The 20,453-nt window shown below is 55.8% G+C and overlaps 2 protein-coding genes across 3 annotated transcripts; one reads left to right on the top strand and one right to left on the bottom strand.

Annotated features, from left to right (window-relative positions):
• Positions 1-118: 118 nt before the first annotated feature.
• PTMS (parathymosin) lies at positions 119-6,461 on the bottom strand. The gene is made up of 6 exons (XM_067698601.1): positions 6,426-6,461; positions 4,277-4,849; positions 1,289-1,360; positions 1,047-1,122; positions 845-906; positions 119-674 (listed from the first exon to the last, which is right to left on the bottom strand). Exons 1-6 carry the CDS (start codon positions 6,459-6,461, stop codon positions 624-626), a joined length of 870 nt encoding a protein of 289 aa, XP_067554702.1. The 3' UTR covers positions 119-623.
• On the top strand, positions 3,855-18,551 carry MLF2 (myeloid leukemia factor 2). 2 transcript variants are annotated; one of them, XM_067695574.1, is made up of 9 exons: positions 3,855-3,879; positions 14,671-14,748; positions 15,003-15,129; positions 15,386-15,421; positions 16,059-16,112; positions 16,495-16,623; positions 16,788-16,947; positions 17,553-17,765; positions 18,009-18,551. In XM_067695574.1, exons 2-8 carry the CDS (start codon positions 14,699-14,701, stop codon positions 17,738-17,740), a joined length of 744 nt encoding a protein of 247 aa, XP_067551675.1. In that variant the 5' UTR covers positions 3,855-3,879; positions 14,671-14,698; the 3' UTR covers positions 17,741-17,765; positions 18,009-18,551. The 2 variants fall into 2 exon arrangements, with proteins under 2 accessions (XP_067551675.1, XP_067551674.1); XM_067695573.1 differs by lacking the exon at positions 3,855-3,879 and adding an exon at positions 13,885-14,093.
• Positions 18,552-20,453: the final 1,902 nt, after the last annotated feature.

Here is a 20,453-nt window from a genome sequence, read left to right as displayed (position 1 = left end):
CTTCTCCCGGGGTGGGTGGTAGGAGGGTGCCGCTGGCCGATTTTTTAGAGGGGAGGGGTCCTGATAGAATGTACCATTGGCCACCCTCCTCGCTCTGCCCGGGTAAGCAGGAGGCAGGTTAAAAACAGAAGCGCGACCGTTTCTTTATTAAATTATACAAAAAGGGGAGGGGAGGGGGGCAGCTGTGGGGCTCGGCCCCAACCCTGTTCCCACCCCGGCCTGGCGCTGTCTGAGAGAAGGGGATCTGAGGGAGACCCAGGGATCAGGCAGGGTAGGGATGGGCAGGATGTGAGGCTGGGATGCAGAGGTTAGGAAGGAGAGGCTCCCAGAGGAGGGTGGGGCTGGCTGCGGGGATGGAGGAAGAGAGGAGGGAGAGGGAGGGGGCCACTGGGGACCAGCTGGGGAGCTCAGATGGAGCAGGTCAGGAGGTGGAAGATGGCAGTGAGGATGGAGGGGGCAGTGTGTGGAGGGGCGGCACGAGAAGGCTGGGGAGAGAGAGGGCGGCAGCTCTGGCGCGGGGCCCAGAGCAGGGAGCCAGGTGAAGAGCGGCTGTGCTCGGCTGTCCCTACCCTCACCTCCAGGCCCCCGAGGGGCCTCCCACCCCCAGCCCACTGGCGGGGGGCTCATGCCGACGCCCCATTTTCTGTCTTCTGCCGCTTGGGATCCGCTTCATCCTGTGGAGAGGGAAAGAGCTGCGGTAGCCGTCACCTGGGAGAGGGACCGCCCTCTGTGCTGCTCCAGCTCCAGCCCCCGCCCTGCACCACCGGGATCTAGGTCCAAATCCAAAGGGCTCCCGGCCCTGCTGCATCCCTGACAGCCCCTCAGCCCACAACCCAGCCCAAACCTCCTCTTCGGCAGCTCTCTTCAGCGCGGGCCCTTCGTCCTCATCTTCTTCTTCTTCCTCATCTGAGGAGCCAGAAATGGGTCATTGGGGAAGGGCTGGAAGCTCCAGCAGAGACCCCCTGTGGCGGCCCTCAGCCCTGCTTCAGGTCTTCAAACCCACCCTGACGGTTCCTCTGAGCCCAGCCTTCCCTGCCCCTCCCCACCTTCCTCGTCTCCTTCATCCTCCTCCTCGCCGTCCTCGGCGGTCTCTTCTTCCTCCTCAGCTCCGTTCTCCTCCTCCTGCGGACAGGAGAGGGAGGTGTCAGGATGGCCCTGTGCCTGCACCCACCGTCCCCGCCAAGGGTAAGGGGCCTGAGGGCGGGGTGGCGAGGCTGTGAGGGGCCGGGGAAAGGCGGGCCCCCAGGAAGGCAGCTGGGGGCCCGGTGGGCAGGTGACCCCTCCGCACCTCCACCACTTCTTTCTTCCGCTCTTTCCGGCTTGCCTTCTCCTCCACCTTCTCTTTCTTCTCCTTTAGGTCCTGCAAGAGAGAGACAGGTCACCTTCCTCTCACCACAAACGATCTGCAGCCCTTACTTAAGTCCCTCCAGGCCCGGTTCTCCCTCTGCAGTGACTTTAGAGGAGTGGGAGATGGAGAAAGTGGGCGGTGCGGCTTAGAGACTGAACAGAGGTCCCAGGGTCCTCACAGCCACAGAGGGGCTGAGACCAGACACCTTCCCCAAGACTCGAGGGAGGAGAAAAGTGATGAAGCCCGGGAAGAGGCAGCCAAGGTAAGCGCTCATCACCCCCACCAAGTTCTGCCCAACCTCACCGGCTGAAGAGTTCAGCTCAGCAAAGCAAATCCCCTCCATCTGCTCGCAGCCCTGATGCCCCACCCCCTCTGAGGTCCCTCCTTCGCCTGCCCCCTCCCTCTGCCGGCCCTGCTCTGCCTTTTGTCTATCTCTGGGGCCTTTTCCTGAGTACTCTCTCCTGGGCATCCCTCCCAGCTTCCCTCTCAGCTGCGAAAGCCTTTGTTTCCCCCCTAATCCTCAGGCTCGTACCTGGCCCAACACTACAGGAATAGGAAGAGCCCCTTTGGCACGACTCCCAGTGCCCCCTCTCACTTCTGCCCACTCCTGCCCCCAGGCAGTGCAGGTGGCTTCCTCCTCCCGACCACCCATGGTGCGTGCCCTGGTGTGGTGTGTGCACTGGTGTGGCAGAAGGGTAGGAGTCACCGTTGCCAGGGGGGATGTAGGGGAAGTAGGGTAAGGGAAACGTGGAAGGGAAAGACTCTGGGACCTGGTAGACGAAGAGACAGACAAGGTCTGTGTGGGCAGGATGGGAAAGTAGAGGGGAAGGTCCCTGTGTAGAGTCCCCTCCCTCCACACGGCCCGTCTCTCCTTCCCAAGACCCCAGCAGGCACACCTTTGATGTCTTGTCCTGATGTGATGTGGCCCAGGGAGGTGCTCACAAGAGTCCCCTCTCTCGGGACACCACACCGGCCCTTCCAATTGAGATTCCAGTCCTCTCTCTACCCCACCCCTTGGCAGGCACTGTGGTGTCTCTGTGTGATCGGATCGGATCTGGTGTTGGTGTGCAACTCTGTGTATCCGATTCCATGGGGATGGAAGTTTTCTGGGTGAGTAGATCACCCTGGGAGGGTGTGTCCTTTCTGGAACAGGGTTGGGACAGGAGAGAGGTTTGGTGCTGGGTGGTTGGCCTGGAGGGACGCTCAATTCCCTTCTCCCTTTATGGGGAGCGCAAAACGCTTGCCCCTCTCACTCCAGCTAGGTTTCTTCATGCCACTTCGCTGTCCTCATTTCTCTGCCACATGGTCGGTGTGGCATTTCTACTACCTGGTGGGCTTTCCCCTACATCCTGGGCCTGGAGAGCCAGGGGATCGTCAGCTTCTCTCTGGGGGCCCCAGCACCAGGTCTGCACGGCCCTGGCCTGAGTTTCTCATCGGGGCTGATGGAGGAAAGGAGAGTGAGTGCCAGGGAGGGAGGGAGTCTACCAGAGGCCAAAGTCCAAGGGGCCGGGCCCTCTCCTCCCCTGTCTGGTCCTGTCCTTCTGGTCACTGTCCTTCCATGATCCCTTTTCCAGGAGGGTATGTGACCTAGGTCTTGTGCTAGGCAGCTCTCTGGCCTCATTTACTCAACACGGGCACACACACTGACACAGGCTGACACTGATTCACACGCACAGCTACAGAGGGGCGCCCACGCGATCCGGAGACGCACGGCCCGGTGCTTGGGCACGCTGGCACACTCTCGAGACAGCACAAGTGCCGAGCCACTCGGCACTCACAAAGCAGCCACACGGTTCCAGAACAGCTACGTCTCCACACGCACACATGTAACTGACACGGGCAGTCCCACACGCTCGCTGGATTTCAGACATACAAAGACACCTACTCAGTGAAGTCACATGCCACCGCACAGCCCACCGGAGGGCCGCTCAGCACACCTTGTCAGATCTCACACGGAGCCCCTTCTCCCACTGCCTCGAATCCCATTGGTTCCCCCTTTCACTTCACCGGCCTCCAGGAGACCTCTGTGACCTCCTCAGCAATCACCCCCCACCCAAGGTCGGGCTCCCAGCCCCCAAACCCTGGCCGAATTAATTTCCCCAAGCGACACTCAGCAGGTTCCCTAGGGAAATTAGAGAAAGGCTGGAAGAGAGGCAAGGCCGAAGGGATGGGGCCAGGGAGGGAGCTGACGGGAGCAAGGGCAGCGCGATGCAATGCCATGCAATGCTGGGCCCCAGCTTTTTCGAAGGCTGTTCCCGACCCCCTTCTGGTTTTTAGGAATTCAAGATTCTTTAAGCGTGGGGGGAGACGCTGGAGGAGGGCTATGCAGACTAAGAGAGCTGAAGGCCAGTGGACGAAGGAGTGGATTCAGATGGAAGGAAAGGAGGGAAGGAGAAAATAGACAGAGGCAGTAGCTGTCGGAGGAGAGAAGCAAGAGTCGGTTGGGCCTCGAGGGGAGGGGCCGAGAGGAACAGCCTCCCAGGAGAGTCCTGTTTACACCGGAGGCTCTCAAACCGCTTAGCGGAGGAAAGGTGAGGTCAGACTGGAAGGGAGGACAGGGGACGGGGCGCCGGAGAGGGGCGCGGGGGAGGGGGCAGGGTAGATGAGACGCGCAGAGCTCCGACGGTCACCGGCCGGGGTGGAGGCGCGCGAGCCGGGGCCGGAGAGGGGTGGGGACGGCGCGGGGCCGGAGCGGCCAGGCCGGGAGCCGGGCGCACGGCGCTCGGGAAGCTAGAGGGCGCTGGCGCGAGCCGCGCGGAGCGGGGCAGGCAGCGCCAGGCTGGGGCGCGGGGGGAGGGCGGAGCGGGGTCCACCGGGACCCTGCACCCGGGCAAGCAGCTTGCGGCCGTCGGGGGCGGCCTGGGGCGCACGACTGCGCGGAGCCCGGGGGGCGTGCGGAGGCCGGGCCGCTGCCGGCCCCGCCCGTACCTTGGCGCTCAACTCGGCCGCTGCCTCCACGCTCTTCTCCGACATGGTGCCGGGGCCGGGGCCGGAGCTGGCGGGGAGTCGGGGTCCCGGGGCCGGGACGGAAGGGCCCTGGACGGCGGAGGGTGGCCGCGGCCGGAACCTGGCGCGGTGGCGGCGGCGGCGGCGACAGCGGCAGCGGCGGCCGCTCGGCAAGCTGGGGCTCAGGAAGAGGCGGCAGAGGCGCGCGGGGTGGGGCGGGGGTGGGTCTGGAGCGGAGACCCGCAGGGCTGCGGCCGTCCGGAGGGCGGGCGGAAGGGCGGTGCGGGCGGTGGCCGGCGCGCTCCGGCCGCGGTCGCTCGGTCCTCGGCTCGCCGCCCCCGCACCCGCAGAGCTGCCGCCGACCAGCCGCTGCCGCCCCCGGCCAGGGAACCCGCTTATAAAGCGGCGCTGCCCGACGGGAGGGGCTTCCCAGGGGTGGGGCAGGCGGGAGCGGGGAGGAGAAGAGAGGGGAGGAGGATGAAAGCGGAGGTTGGAGAGGTGGGGATAGGAGGATGAAAGCGAGGGGAGGGAGCGCGCGAGAGGCGGGAGGGAGGACTACACCAGGAGGGGGAAATGGAGAGACTACGGTCGCGGCGAGAGGAGTGGGGCGAGGAGGTGGGAAGGAGTGGGGCGAGGAGGTGGGAAGGGGTGGGGTTCCTGCGGGGAGGTACCTCTCCGAATCCCGACCTACTAGTAGCCGGCGAATGTGGAGTGTGTCTTTTGGGGGCGGGCTGGAGGGATGGCCTGGATCCTACAGACACCCCACCAATAGCCTCGAGATTTTTGCCAAGGGGTGGGGTGGGGGGGAAGCAGATGGAAAGGCCGGGCAGGTATTAGAGAAACCAAAAGCTTAAAGAGGAGGAAGAGGGCGGGAGCTACTTCCACATCTCGCTGGATTTCCCCTCTCCTGCGGCATCTACGTTCCCTGGGTGGCCTTGGGAGGGGTTGAGAGAGCAGAAAGGGCCGCCCACCCTCCGTCCAGCCCTAGGCTGACTTTTGTGACCCCTGCTGGGTTCCTCCCTTCCGGGCTCTCGCTTGTGATCTGAGGGGAGTCAGAGGCCTTCCAATCTCCTTTCCCCTTTTCCATCTTCGACCTTTCTTCTTTGCCCATCCCACCTCACTTTTCTTTGCCTGGTCCTTCTATCTCCATCCCTCCTCATCCATTTGTCTCACAACTCTCTTCTTCTGTCGCCCCTTCTCCACTTCTCACTTGCCCTCTTCTACCTTCCATCTCTGCCTTCCCTCTCTCTCCATACAACACTGTTCTTGTCTCATCTGAGTCTGTCACCCGGCCCTATATCCTTAGCTGATTTTCCTCAACTCCTCTTCATGTCCTTATTTCCCACATTTTCCCTCTCTTGGTCTTTCTCTTTCCTCTGCTGCCATCTTCCCCAGCCTTTCTGGATGATATCTGCTTCCTTTGCAGGGGGTTCCAGCCCACACTGTTCCACACACCCTCAGCTCCTCTCCTTCAGTCTCAGTATCTTTGGGTCATTTTGAGAAGCTTGGGGTTTCAGGAGGGGACAGGAGACCTGGGGTGTGTAGCAAAGGTCAGGAAGGTGGATGGGATGGAAGGCTAGGGTTTGGAAAAAGGTATCTCTGGTGTATGTGCACTCCTGTATTTGTCTATCATTAGTCTTCATCTTTTTATCATTTTCATTTTCTTTATAAAAAAAGACATAACTGACCAATCATCACCATTTAGTCTTTGAGTGCTTAAATACCCCATCTTTTGGTCCCTTGGTGTCCACACCTCCTAATTTCTCTTTCGACTCTTCTATCAGTTTCTCAGTCTCTGTCTCCTCAGAAATCTTGGAGCCCCACCCAGGTTTCTCCTTGCCGACTTCTGTCCATCTTTCTCTGAGATCTTTCCATCTCTGTCTCTGCTTCTCTTGACATACTCGCTGATGTCTTTAGCGATCTCTGACCCTCTCTATCTCTGTACTCTCTTGCTTCATTTATCTCCCTCTCCCCCCTCCTCCCCCTTCCCCCCCCCCCCCCCCGCCCAGTCTCCCTGTCTCGCTCCCTCCCCTACAGTCTCTTTCCTCTCCCTCCCACCCTCCTTTCCTCTTCCCCCCTTCTCCACCTAGCAGCCCCGCCTGCTGTCTTGGACACCCTGCTGGGCTCTTACCCTGTTGCCCTGGTAACCGCCCCCCACTCCGGTCATCTCCACTCCCCTCCCCCCCCTCCAATCACCGCCACCAACAACCTCCATCCACCTTCCTCCTATTTTTCCTGAGAGCCAATAGAAACTCTGTTGCCAGGTGGAATGCTCATTTGAATCAGCCAATCCAGGAGCCTAACTGCTTGCCCTGCCTTATATGGGGATTTGAGGAGGGCCACTCCCCCCACTCCAGCCCCACAGGGGACCAGCCCCTCCACTGTCCTTTATCCCCGCCCTGGAGAGAGCCTAGGACCTTCCCTCTCACCCTTTTATAAGGGTCTGGCTTCCCATTTCCCTAACTGGGACCACCGGGGTTAGTGTGGGCTGTGGGTTGGACTGTGGGCTGGGCCTGAGGGCCGGGGGTGGGAATGAGGTGTGATTAGGGAAGGGGAGGCGGAGGGAGCCGGGAATTTTGCCCAGGGAGGGGTGTCTGGGAGCGGAGGCAGCTGCAGTGGAAAATTCCAGGGAGATGGAGAGGCAGAGAATGGGAATCCTGCCCCAAGGCCCAAGGGAGAGCCTTGAGAATCTAAGAGTTTGGACACTAGGGTCCGCAGGGACCAAAGGAAAAAGTGGGAAGCAGGAGGCCTGGATCTAATTCCTTCCTGCATGGGAGAAGCACCCCTTAGCCCTCGCTCTCTGGTTGGACAACACATGTCTCCTGAAGTCTTGGCTTCCTAAGAAGAAAGCTACACACTTAGGATGAATTTGGAATGAGTGGGATGCTGAAAGCCCACCCCCTATTCCTTGGGGTTGGTCTCTGGGCCTCTGGGGCCAAGAGTGTTAAATGATGCCAGCCTGTGTTTACTACTTTCCAAAGAATGATTTCTGAGGCCTTGTGGAAGCTTGCCTATTCCTAGAGTTCTTTTAGTTCACAATTCAACGGAGAATTTTCCACTGGTTGAATGGGGAAACCTGTGCCTTCTTACACATTTTCTGGAGGTGGGAAAAGGAAGGCCAGGTGAGAATAGGGGAGGCCCGAGCCCCCTGGAAACTTCTGACATCCCAGCAATTCCCTCACTACTCTGTAGAAGGTGTTCAACTCTATAACTATTTCCATCTCATTCTAAAGTGAATTCTTCCCCCTCTTCAGCTTCCTGGGTTTTTTCAGTTTGCCTCTTTATCTGATAGGTGAAGTGCTAAGGAAGGCGTTGTTAGCTATCATTCAAGGATGGGAGGACAGAAACCTGAAAGTTGGGCCTCTCCACTCCTCACTATACTCTTCATCCCATTCCACTCCCAATGACCTCGTTTGCTATTCCTCATTTTTCCTTTGCTTTAAAAAAAAAAATCCTTTCAAAACTCAAGACAGTAGAGAGTTGAGAGGAGATGGATTCCTAGATTTAGTTAGGCTGGACTCTGTCCAACAAAATTTTCTGTGATGACGGGAATGTTCTATATCTGCAGTTTCCAATACAGTGGCCACAAGCCACGTGTAGTCACTGAATACTTGAAATGCGGCTAGTGCAACTGAGGAACTGTGTTTTTTACTTTAATTTTAATTAAATTTATTTATTTATTTATTTTTTGGCTGCGTTGGGTCTTCGTTGCTGGGCGCGGGCTACTCTTCCTTACGGTGTGTGGGCTTCTCATTGCGGTGGCTTCTCTTGTTGTAGAGCATGGGCTCTAGGCACGCGGGCTTCAGTAGTTGTGGCGCATGGGCTCAGTAGCTCGCGGCATGTGGGATCTTCCAGGACCAGGGATCAAACCCGTGTCCCCTGCGTTGGCAGGTGGATTCTGTGCCACCAGGGAAGTCCCTTATTTATTTATTTTAAATAGAAGTCTACATCATTCTTTTTTATTTTATTTTTCTTCTGTCATGCTGCACGGCCTGTGGGATCTTAGTTCCCTGACCAGGGATTGAACCCAGGCCACAGCAGTGAGAACGCTGAGTCCTAACCACTGGACTGCCAGGGAATTCCCAATTTTAATTCAATTTAAATAGCCCTAGTGGCTACCATATTGGACAGCACCACTTCAGACCTTGGCCCTAAACTGCCTTTTCTTTTTCTATCTCGTCTCTTGTCTCCATCCCCAGTGTTCTGTACATGGAAAGTCAAAAGCAACTCTGGCTGCCGTGTTGGAAGGTCACCTGGGCCACTGTTGTCATGTACTTTACCACAGGTGCATGATTGCTCAGGATTTCCACATTTTCACAGATGAAACAGACAATGTGGCTGACCCAGAGTAGAGGAAAGTGAAAGTGAAAAGGCTAGGGGAGATGGTACCAGGAGTGACAGCTAGAGGCTTATTCTGCCCAGAAGGTAAAAGGCCGAGGGAGGACTTAATAATCTGGAGGAGGTTATTCAGTCAACGGTGCCAACTGAACCCATGCAGGTGGCCCAGGTCTCAGGGGTCCTGTTCTCACTCAGTCTCCCTAAGCGACTCCATCACGCACCTCCAATGGTACAAGTCCCACTGCCAACGCATACCTCAAATGCTGATGACTCTCAAACCCGTATCTCCAGCGCCAGCTTCTCTCCTGAGTGCGAGTCATGACTCCAATTCCCTTCTGTCTTCTCTCCCTGGATCCTCCACAGCGCCTCAACCTCATGCCTTCCAACTGCAACTCCCCCATTTTTCTATTTCAGTTGAAGATCCCATCCCCCACCCATTTATTCATGCCAAGGGGTCATCCGAGACGCCGCCTCTTCCTTTCTTCCCTAGATCCTTCACATTTCACTTTCTAAAGGTTCCTTGAGCACCTCCTCTTCTCTCCAAGCCCAGTCCTGCCCCTGCTCCAAGGGTCAACATCACTCACTGACTTTAAGCTTAATTAATTTGGGTTTTCAATCATGATTTAAGAGTTTTTGTATCTTCAGCACCTACTGCTGTACCTGGCATATTGTAGAAGCTCAAAAATGTTTGCTGAAATGCATAAACTGCTTTTCTACCTAAAATCTCACCTTCCGCTTGAAATGCTCTCCTGGCTGCCCTACCCCACCCCCCGAGCCACTCACGCCCTCTTCTGAACCACTTTTGCCCTTTTAATATACATCTTCCCATGGCGGCCTTCATCCCAGGATTATCATGGATTCCATGTCGGCAACCTCACTGGACTGTGAACCCTGTTGGGCAGAGACCGTGTCTTACTTGCCTTTTCATCTCCAGCACCTTGCACTGTGCCTGGCGTATAGTAGGAGCTCCATAAATGTTTACTGACAGGAACTGCCACACAGGCAGCGCACACTTCAATCCTTAAAGCCCACGTTAATCACGAGACATGCTGCCTCCTTGGGGATGCCTTCTTGAAATGATCAACAGACAACAGGAAGTTCTTAAGACTTAAAACTCCACTGCTAATGCCAACCATTAACATTAGCATACCTGCCCAAGGTAGTCTAACATCTAATATCTTATGGTTGAACTAGGCATGGGATTCACGTATTCCTGTTGTCCTCCTCCTGCTTTGGGTGGCTAGCTTCTAAAGGGAAGACTGTCCACTCAGTTATCCAGTGTAGCCTTGTGGTTAGGATCACAATTTCAGCCAGACACAATTTCCATATGTTCTCAAGCTAATCCTATATGCACACAGTACAGTGTGGCAAGCAGAATGGTCATTTATTTCTCATTCAGTTGCCCAGGTCAGAAAACCCTGGGGTTATTCTTTTTTTTTTCTTCTTTTCCGGCCATGCCTTGCGGCTCTCAGAGATCTTACTGCCCCGACCAGGGATTGAACCCAGGGCCACAGCAGTGAAGGCGCCAAATCCTAACCACTGGACCACCAGGGAACTCCCTCTGGAGTCATTCTTGACTCTTCTCCCTTGTACTGCATACAACCATCAGCAGATTGTTAACTCCATCTTCAAAACATACCTAGAATCTGACCATTTCTCGCCTCCACTGTTTCTAACCTACTCTAAGCCATCTGGATATGGCTACAGCATGCTAATAGGTCCTCCTGTTTCTGCTGTGGTCCCCTCAATGGTCTATTCTCCGTACAACAGCCAGAGTGGTCCTTTGTAGGTCTTACAAAGTCCCACGGGATCTGGCTTCCTTCTTGCTCTGTGCCTTGTTTCTCACTACGGCTCTTCCTTTCATTCACATCAGTCTAGGCACATTGGCTTCTTTGTTCCGTGAACACACTAAGCATACTTCTGCCTCAGGGCCTTTGCACTTGCTTTTTCCTCTGCCCAGAATGCCTTAACCCCAGTCTGCTTAAGAGTCACCTTATCAATGAGGCCATCCCTAGTCACCCTAACAAGCAACTACCACCTCCCAGCTGCTTGCCTGTCCCTCTACCCAACTTCCAACCTGCTTTATTTTTCTCTCTGTGTATATCTCCAGAGCCAGAAACAGTGCCTGACACAGTAGGCATTCAATAAATGTTTGTTGAATGGATGTGAATATAAAACAAACTGAAAAGCTGGTTTTTAAAAACATGTTCCTGAGTCATTTTTCAATCTCACTCTGATCTGGTGTCCACTATACAACTCAGTCTCTCTACCTGGGGCAACTTAGTGCTAATTGTCAGGGTTTATCTCCCCCCACACACACACATACAGATGCACATACACATACACAAATCACACCCATTCACGTTGGCTCAGGCTGGAATCCAGTCTCCCCTAACTCCATCATCGCCCCATCCTCACCCTGCTCCAATAGCCAACTGCCCTGGGACTGCTCCAGATGCGTGAGCTCACATCTAACAAGGGCCCCTTTTCTGTCCCAGCTCTACTCTCTCAAGGACTTCCTGACTTTGGCTCCATCAGATAAAGCAGTGAAGAGAAACCACTGTTTCTCTTCCTTCCCAACAATGCTTATCCCCTTTTGAGCTCAGCCTCACCCCTGGCAGGGCCCACCCTCCCTCCTACATCTTATCATCTACAGGAAACTCTGATGACTGAGGAATTTCTGTTCATCAGAATTCACTGGACAGAGACGTGAGAAAGGAAGGAAGGAGGGACAGAGGGAGGGAAGGAAGGAAGGAAGGAAGGAAGGGAGGAAGGAAGAAGGGGGGAGGGAGGGGGACAGAAGGGATGGGAAGGTGACGGAGAAGGAAGACAGACACAAACCATGTCTAGGTGACAGAAAGGTTACTTGTAAAATTACATTCCTTCAATTCCTGGAGTGGATGGCTGCCTGTATGGTCCACTGCTGGGCACTCTGAAAATGAGCTCTGCATTTCCTCCTTCATCCCCATCTGTTCAAGGATCTCTTTTTTTAAAAAAATTTATTTATTTATTTTGGGTGCCCTGGGTCTTCGATGCTGCACGCGGGTTTCTCTAGTTGTGGCGAGCGGGGGCTACTCTTCCTTGTGGTGAGCGGGCTTCTCATTGCGGTGGCTTCTCCTGTTGCGGAGCACGGGCTCTAGACGTGCGGGCTTCAGTAGCTGTCGCACGTGGGCTCAGTAGTTGTGGCTCACAGGGCTCTAGAGCACAGGCTCAGTATTTGTGGCACATGGGCTTAGTTGCTCCGCGGCATGTAGGATCTTCTCGGACCAGGGCTCAAACCCGTGTCCCCTGCATTGGCAGGCAGATTCTTAACCACTGTGCCACCAGGGAAGTCCCAAGGATCTCTTTTTAACCTGAGACAAAGCCCAGGTCATAGTTAGATGCTAAACTGTAATTTGTAAATATTCCTAGGAGAGGTAATTGATTTAAAATCATGCAAAGGTAAAAATGACTGATAAACCAGATTTTTTTCTTTAATTTCATTTTCTTGGCCACACCGTGCGGCATGCGGGATCTTAGTTCCCTGACAAGGGATCAAACCCGTGCCCCCTGCAGTGGAAGTGCAAAGTCTTAACCACTGGACCACCAGGGAAGTCCCTGATATCAGATTCTTAAGTCTTGGAAGGAAAAAGAGAAAGAGCTCTAGACACCTAAAGGCAGTAGGTAGAGGATACAAGGTAATGGAAAAAGACCAAACGAGGAGGCTAGAAGCTAAGCTGCATCTCCTAGGCATCTCTGCGGAAGGCTGGACATGAAATGAGGAGGGAGAGGCTGGAAGGTAAGGCCCACTCTTCCTTAAGGCTGGGCTGCAGAACTCTCCTGGGACAACTCTTGATCACATGTCAAAATGCTTTTGTTTGGGAGCAAGAGGAAAAGGGGCACTTGCATGGCGGCATGTTTAGAGATAAGAGCATCTGGAAGATAAAAGATTTTACTAAGTCTCTTCCCCAGAAATATCAATGGAAAATACATTTTCTTATTTTTCTGTCTTTGGCTTTAACTTTGCCAGTCTGCCAGCTTCTAATTTCTCTCTGTTCCCCTCTGTCTCCACTATTGTGTTTTTCCTCTTTAATAATGATCAAGTCCAAAGAAACCTAAGAAGCCCCGCTCCCACCACCTTCTCCTGAGTCACCAGGGACCCCCTTCACTTCCTTCCCCAGGGAAGTGCTGGGGATGGGAACAAGCCTCTCTCACAGGCCCACAGATGTCAGGCCCGCTAATATGGCTAGCGGCCAGTGTAAAGAACCAGGAGAGCTGGAGTCTGGAGGGGTCCGGTCTAAAGTCCACCCCGGACAGTCCAAATCCCCTGACACCCAGGGGGAGGGGGCCCTTCTCTCCAGTTGGGCCAGATTTTATGCAAGACATTTAGTATGTCAAAGTGTCAATCTTTGGCCTTCGAGTCGAGTCAGGTCTCCTGGGCCTGTCTGCAACTCTGCCCCTGGGTGAGCTTGGTTAATGGAGCGCTCCACCCCTTTCTTCTCCCAAACGTTAGACCCTTGACCTACCTACCTACTTGTCTCGAGGCAAGAAAAGATCAGTGCGGACTGGGAGCTCCAGAGGATACAGGAGTTAGAGAAGAGAAAGCGGAGATTGGCATTAAACGAAAAGGTTTCAGAACTAGGGCCTCTCCCCAGTGTGACCCTTCACAGCAGGGTAACTGAGGGGGGGTCCGGGAGCCTCGCCAACGCCAGTTCCCAAGGGGCTGCACTTCTAGCCTGGCCGCAGAGCGCCATCTGGCGGCCGGTCCCCAACCTGGATTCTTTTTGCCCCAGCCCGAGTTCTCGAAGCCAGAGGAAGACCTGGGCAGAACTGTCACCTCCTCTCCTACGTCACTCCGAGGGCCCCGCCCCTGCCTGGAACGCGCCTCCTCTCGAGGGGACTGGCCCTAGCGCCTCCCCCGTAGAACTGCCGCCCTTCCTCCCTCTTGGGATGAAAGCTTCCCGGGTAGAAATCTGCTTATTGCTCCCCCAGGGATCCGCCCCACCTCGTGGGGCCCATGAGGAGCCTGCCCTCCCCCATGGGAATCTGCCCGCGTCCTCTTCCGTCTTCCTCCCCTCGCGGCGATGGACTCCTCTGCTCCTCCCCCACACCCTTACAGGGAGCCTCCTCCAGTCCACAGGACCCAAATCCAGGTTACTAACGAGGCCTCCCCGCTCCGCGGCCCGGGAGCCAGCCTCGCGCACGCGCGCGCGCGCCACAAGCCCGCTCGTGGGCGGAGCTCCACAGGCCCAAGGGGGTGGGCTGTCCCATCGTGACGTCACTTCCGCCCGGGCCTGGCGGGGGCTCGGGCTCAGTGGGCCGAGGAGGGGCACAGAGGTGGCGGCTGTGTAAGGAGACTGTTCGGGAGGCCGAGGAGCTCACGCCCGGACTAATCCCGCGTCCCGGGCCGCAAGCCCCGATCCTGCCGCGCGCCGAGAGGCGAGACCGGCCGGATGGGCCGCTGAGTCCGGATCGGGGACCGGTGAGGCTCAAGCGGAGCGGGCAGCCGGTCCGGTGTGGGAGCGGCCCGTGGGGCTGCAGGGACCCCGGGAGCCTGGGTTGCGGGGAGGGGAGCGGGTCAAGCCTGCCTCCTGCTCGCCCGGCAGGGAGGCAGGGCCTGGGGGGGTGCCGCCGCCAGGCGCGGAGGGGACGGTGAGGCCCGCCCGGGGGAGGCCTGGCGGCGGCCGAGTGTGAGGAGGGGGCGGGGTGGGGGTCATTAATGCGGGCGGAGGGCCGGCACTTGGGATTCGCCTGCGGAAAGGTGGCGTCGGGGGAAAGGGAGTATGCTTCTGGCCAGGGCTTTGGGAAGAGGATGGCTCTGAGTGGGGGAGGCAGAAAACAGGCTTGGAAAAATTTTCCATGGTCCTCCTTCGGGGAGAGGTTTGAAGAGCTGTGCTTTCCCTAGAGGGTGATGTTGAACACCTGCAGAAGGGTCTCCCTGGAGTTTGGGGGGCCAGTTCCAGTATTTGGAAAGGGACCATGCTCTGAGAGTCCCTGCCCTGAGCGGGTGTGCGAAAAGCCTGGCCGCCTCCAACATTTGAGCCTCCACATCTTCACAGTGTGGAGCCCCCTGGAGCTAAAATCAGGATGTTCCGCTTCATGAGGGACGTGGAGCCTGAGGACCCCATGTTCCTGATGTGAGTATCCATCCCCTCCCCCTCCTACTCTGGAGCACGCATCCGCTCCACTTTAGGTCTCTGACTAGTTGAGCCAGACATCTGGGCTCGTCGCGGGCACTGATCACAACTTGGTGGCCACTCAGCCCCAGCTCAGACTTCGAGGGGAAATCTGTGCCGCTGGTTCCCTATGGCTCTTTTCTTCGGGGGAGGGGCGGGTGGGAGGTGCTGACTGCTGGCCCTTCTGCCACCCGCACCGTATACTCCCTGCACAGGGACCCCTTTGCCATTCACCGTCAGCACATGAACCGGATGTTGTCGGGCGGCTTTGGATACAGCCCCTTCCTCAGCATCACAGATGGCAGCATGCCAGGGACCAGGCCTGCCAGCCGCAGGATGCAGGTAATGGTGCTGCAACAGACCTGAGACCTGAAAAAAGGTTGGAGCGTGGTCAGTAAAGTGCTTGATTTTTCTTGCACAACGGCCAACTTAGCAAGTAGGATGCCTTCTAGGAGTGGGGAAAGGGGTCTGGAAAAACAGGCTTTGTGATCCCCTTTTGAGAGGAGGATGGAAAAGCAACAGAGGCCATGGGCTTGGTTTGGGATGGTAATGAGATAGGATGTGGTCCCTAATTTCTGTTCCTTACGTCTTCCTGTAGGCTGGGGCTGTCTCCCCCTTCGGGATGCTGGGAATGGTAAGTCCTCATCTCCTTGCGTCCTTCCATCTCAGACATGCTCTATACCCTTAGATATTATTTCCAAATGTGCCTCTTTGGATAGCCTTATGGGTAACCCTAGAATCCTCGTGTAGTGTTCACAGAGCTCTGGGCCTGCTGTGTGCTGAGTCCTGTGAGTTCACGATGCTAACTTACTGGCTCCTGTATTTCTAGGAGCGGTACCCATCAGGAAGATATCATTGCCTGATATAATTGTTCTTTTGAGGAAGGAGGTGCTGTTGAAAGGCCAACTAGAGATGGCTTGTAGAAGATTTTTCTACAGTTTCAGCACCAACCCCTTATAGGTTAGAATCCAGTGACATTGGCTTGCTTCCTAAAGGTAGGAGGAAATAGGGCAGCCAGGAGAAGGAACATGGGATCAGAGCAGCCACAGAGACTGAGGAGGAGGAGGAGGGCAGCGGCATACAGGAGGAGAAGCGTGGAGAGGAGCACGCCTGTTCTGGACCTGTTCACGAGGAATGAGGAAGAGCAGTTGCTAGACGTGAAGGAAAGGGAGAGAGGGAACGTGTAGCTATGTAGCCCGTGGGAGGCTGAGCGCGCCCACCTCTGATCGTGGCCCTGCTTTCTGACTCTGTTTTCCGTCTCTTTGCTCCAGTCGGGCGGCTTCATGGACATGTTTGGGATGATGAACGACATGATTGGGAACATGGTGAGACCCTTGCCCTATCCCATCCCCTTCCCTGGCCCTGTTCCCAGTGATGGCTGGCAACACCTTGAGTCCCCAGAGGCGGGAGTGGGGAAGGGCGTACTTGTGGAGTGTGCAAGCTGGATAAGGCCACTGGACCCGGAGAGTGCGGGTTCCTGAGTGGGAAGCAGCAGTGCACCTTATGAAGCGTGCACTTAAGGCTCCATCGCTTCAGGTCCTTCTGGCGTGTTGTTGGACTCAGAGGAATTTGGGGGGTAATGATAAGTCCTGATGTTTTCACATTTTGTGAGAAAGATATGGGCAGGCACAGGTGGCCGAAGGGAGGGGTCCCTTCCCCGGAGGCGAACCCTCCCCACACAGCCCTGCTGTTCCCTTCCATCCTCAGGAGCACATGACAGCTGGAGGTAACTGCCAGACCTTTTCATCCTCCACTGTCATTTCCTACTCCAATACGGGCGCCGGCGCACCCAAGGTCTACCAAGAGACGGCAGAGATGCGCTCGGCCCCAGGCGGGGTGAGTTGGAGGGCTCCTCCTGTCCCAGAGGAGGCACAATCGGATGGCCCCCACAGAAATCCTGGCTGCTTTTTTCAGGATTGGGTCCCGGGCGGCCTTTCTGGGCTGGTGTAGCCGGGCTTTGGAAGGAGCCGCTGAGTGTGCCATGCTCTGCCTCCCCCCAGATCCGGGAGACTCGGAGGACTGTACGGGACTCGGACAGTGGGCTGGAGCAGATGTCCATTGGGCATCACATCCGAGACAGGGCTCACATCCTGCAGCGCTCCCGAAACCACCGCACGGGGGACCAGGAGGAGCGGCAGGACTATATCAACCTGGATGAGAGTGAGCCTTCCTTCCCGCCGCGCGGCCGGCCCGCTTCCCGGCCGCCGGCAGCCCCTGCCCCGGTCCCGTGAGCCGGGAGATAGCAGCTGTCTCTTCCTGCCTCCGTAGCTATTTCTTGGGCAAGGTTATGGATGAGCCCCATGTTCTTAACTTCCTCGGAGCTTTTTTGTCAGCTTAGGGCTAAGTCAGTGCCGGCAGCGTCCTCACCGCGCAAGGCAAACTTTGTCACCTGAGTCAGATACTGATAGTAATCTACCCGTCTCCATCTGGATCCGTTGTTTTAGTTCTTCTTACTTATTTCTTAGAAGTCGACAAATATTTATTAAATAGTTACAGTGTGTGCGTGGGACTGCACTAAGTAACTAATTATCCCATTCCTGACTGCCTCCATGCTGCCAGGAGCCCTGATTGCCTCCATTGCGTCCATGCTTCCAGGAGCCATGTTGAATCCAAAATTGCTAAATAAGTCGCTTCCCTTCCCCAGCACGTCCCCCCACACAGCCTTTCAGCCTTCGCCCTGGGTTTTGGTCGTGAGCCACCCTGGGTCTGCCCCGGGAAGCCAGGTGGTACACAGGTGTCGTGTGTGGTCTCTGTGTCCTCCCCAGGTGAGGCCGCCGCCTTTGATGATGAGTGGCGGAGGGAGACTTCCCGATACCGGCAGCAGCGTCCCCTGGAATTTCGGAGGCACGAGGCTTCAGGCGGTGGGGGGCGGAGGGCTGAGGGGCCTCCCCGCCTGGCCATCCAGGGACCCGAGGACTCCCCGTCTCGACAGTCCCGCCGCTATGACTGGTGAGGGCCCCGGGCCCTCGGCCTCTCGTGTAAGTACTGGGGGGGCTGAGGCCTCAGGCACGGGTGGGGGTGGGGAGCGTGTGGTACCCGGCCCTCAGCCTTGAGGCAGAAGCAGCCCACATGTCCAGCAAACACCGCCTTTGACAGTCAAAGTTTTAGTTGGTACGGAAGGACAGAAGAGTGTCCTCACCGGAATAAGGGATGAGACACCACCCCTGGCTTTTATATTTTGTCTTCCTTTTGACTTGTGCTCATCTCTTTTCCCCCTCCAGGTACGGGCTGAGAGGCTGAGAAACCATCCCCTGAAATAACTTTTCCTCTTCCACTCCCACTCCCAATTTAATATTAAATTAACAGGCCCGCTGGCCCCCACCTCTCCCTGGGGGTCTCAGCGAGAACCTTTCACTCCCCCTTTACCTACGTTTTCCTTCTTTAATCTCCTTACCATGATGGCTCCACTTCTTCTGTATCCACTAACTTGATTTTTCACTTCGCTGCCCCATCTCTGAAACTCCTTCCCTTCCCCACTCTACCCCTGCCATGCATCGAAGGGGCTTTTGGGGTGGGCTCTGGGTTTAGGGGCCTCAGTGACCCTGGATCTTTGCCCACCTCCTCCCCAGATTCCCCGCCGCAGGGGCCATAGCCCTGGTCCAGGGCTGTGTGTGGTGGGAAAAACCGGTTCCCAACCCAGTCTCCCTTCCCAGCCGCTACGCAACATAAAAATCTGCCCCACGTCCTTCTCTGCCTTTATTTTTTGATTTGTGCAGCTTGTAACTAGGTGTTTATGGAATAAAGGAGAATGGAGAAAAGACCAAGTAGGATTCTGGCATTACTTTTTTTTCTTTTAACTTATTTTACTGAGATGCCGTTGATCTACAGTGCTGTGTCTGGCTTCACTTTTGCTCTTTTCCCTGTTCAATTTCAACCCTCCTGTCTCCTTCTGGTCACCTTACCTTCCCTCTATCTCTGTGCGTGGCCTCCTTAACTCAAGTTCAAGCCCAGCACCTCAGTGGTACCGCAGTGGGGCTGTCAGAGCTCTGGTGGGCGAGAAGCCGCAGCGGATGCGGCCAGGCTGGGCCGGGGGCGAGACCAGCGGCGGCTGTCCTGCCAGCTCCCTCGCTTTCACTGTACCTTCGCTCATCGGGGGGATCACGGGGCATACCTGTAGGCACCTGAGGAGCTTTCTGCCCCTTGTCCTTGGGCTTCTTTCTGGCCTGCACTGTGGGCGGGAACACTTGGGGTGCAGATCAGGAAGAAGCCCAGACAACCCCACGCGGGTCTTCAGAGGGGAGGAACTCGGGTCAGCAGCGTTCTTCAAACCCTGCAGCCCCAGTTGTTGAGAACTTGAGCCCGGGGAAGGAGACCAGGGAAGAAAACTAGCCTGGAACCTGAGCAGCATTGGACGGGCACGAGGCACTCAAATTTCTCAAGACGCTCCTCCCTGCTCGACCCGGCTCAGCAAACGGGTCGCTCTGTTCCTCCTGGGGACTCTTCAGTGGTGGCAAGTGCTTGTGAGAGTCCGAGGGCGGTTTCTGCTCTATAAACATCTTCTGTCCTTGTCAGTGGGTAAACCAAAGGCAAAAACAGCCCGCTTGAGGCCCCAGGTCCTCTCAGGGAAGGGGATTTTCCCCACGTCCTTGATGGACAAACAGGTTCAAGAGGATTTGTCCATCCTGATGACGTAGAAGGCATAAGGAGCAGACTATAGAAATCAGAAAGTGTCTGAGTATCTACAGAGTTTATTTCTGGGGCATTTGACAGCCAAAGAGTTTCCGAGGGATAGATATTAACAGTCTTTGTAAACTATGACATCACACAAATGTTTATTTTTGAATTTTATATATATGTATATACACACACATATATGTCAATGTGTGTATCCATCTATTTATTTGTGTTTATATATTTATGTTGTTGTTATATGCCTTACCATTTTGACTTCTGTATAAGGTCAGAAGTCTGGCTCCATGGCGCAGCCTGGGGGGTAAGCATCAATCTATAGCAACTCTGAATATTAAAGATGGTTATATGTTATGTTGATCAAGTCAGAAGCTACTTTTCTGAAAAAGGGACTGTTTGATTTGCCTTTAGACCAAATTGAAGAATTCATGTATTAGAGCAGCTCTAACTCATGTTATGCTGCAATGAATTAAAGATAAATTTAAATTTTAAAAAAACAAAAGAGGATTTTTCTAGTCTCTCAACAAGCAGAGACAAAGGTGAGCTTGGCCAGCAGGCACCGACGTCCTATCCAGGGCAGGTACTGAGTCAGTAAACAGGCCACTAACGATGCTCCACCAGGGTCAACGGAACCAACCCAGTGGCTAAGAGAATCCGGGAATCCCAGAAGTCAAACAGGCAGAGGGAATTCCTCTCCGCCTGGGTCCTGAACTGTGGATGATGGAGCTCAAAGCGCCCACAGCCCTCAGCTTCCGGTGTAACCTGTGCTCCGTCCAGATTGCACATGGCTCCTCCCTCTGGGTGTGGGAGGAGCTGTCGTCAGTCCCTTGACAGGCGGCTCAGCTCTGCCACCAGCCCAGTCATTTGTCCTTGGGCAGGTCCCTCCCATCCCTGGACCTCAGCTGTGGGGTCCCTTCTCACGACAGCTCAAGCCCAACCTCTCAACCTGGATTCCATTCCCAGTGCCCGTGCTCCTGGGCACAGTTCGGAGTAGGGGCTGGAGCAGGACAGGGGCTGCCCTGGTTTCAATCCAGGTG

This window comes from Pseudorca crassidens, chromosome 11 (genome assembly GCF_039906515.1).
Source record: "Pseudorca crassidens isolate mPseCra1 chromosome 11, mPseCra1.hap1, whole genome shotgun sequence".
NCBI lineage: Eukaryota > Metazoa > Chordata > Mammalia > Artiodactyla > Delphinidae > Pseudorca > Pseudorca crassidens.
Note: the sequence above shows the minus strand (reverse complement) of the source record. Positions and strands in the feature narration are given on the sequence as shown.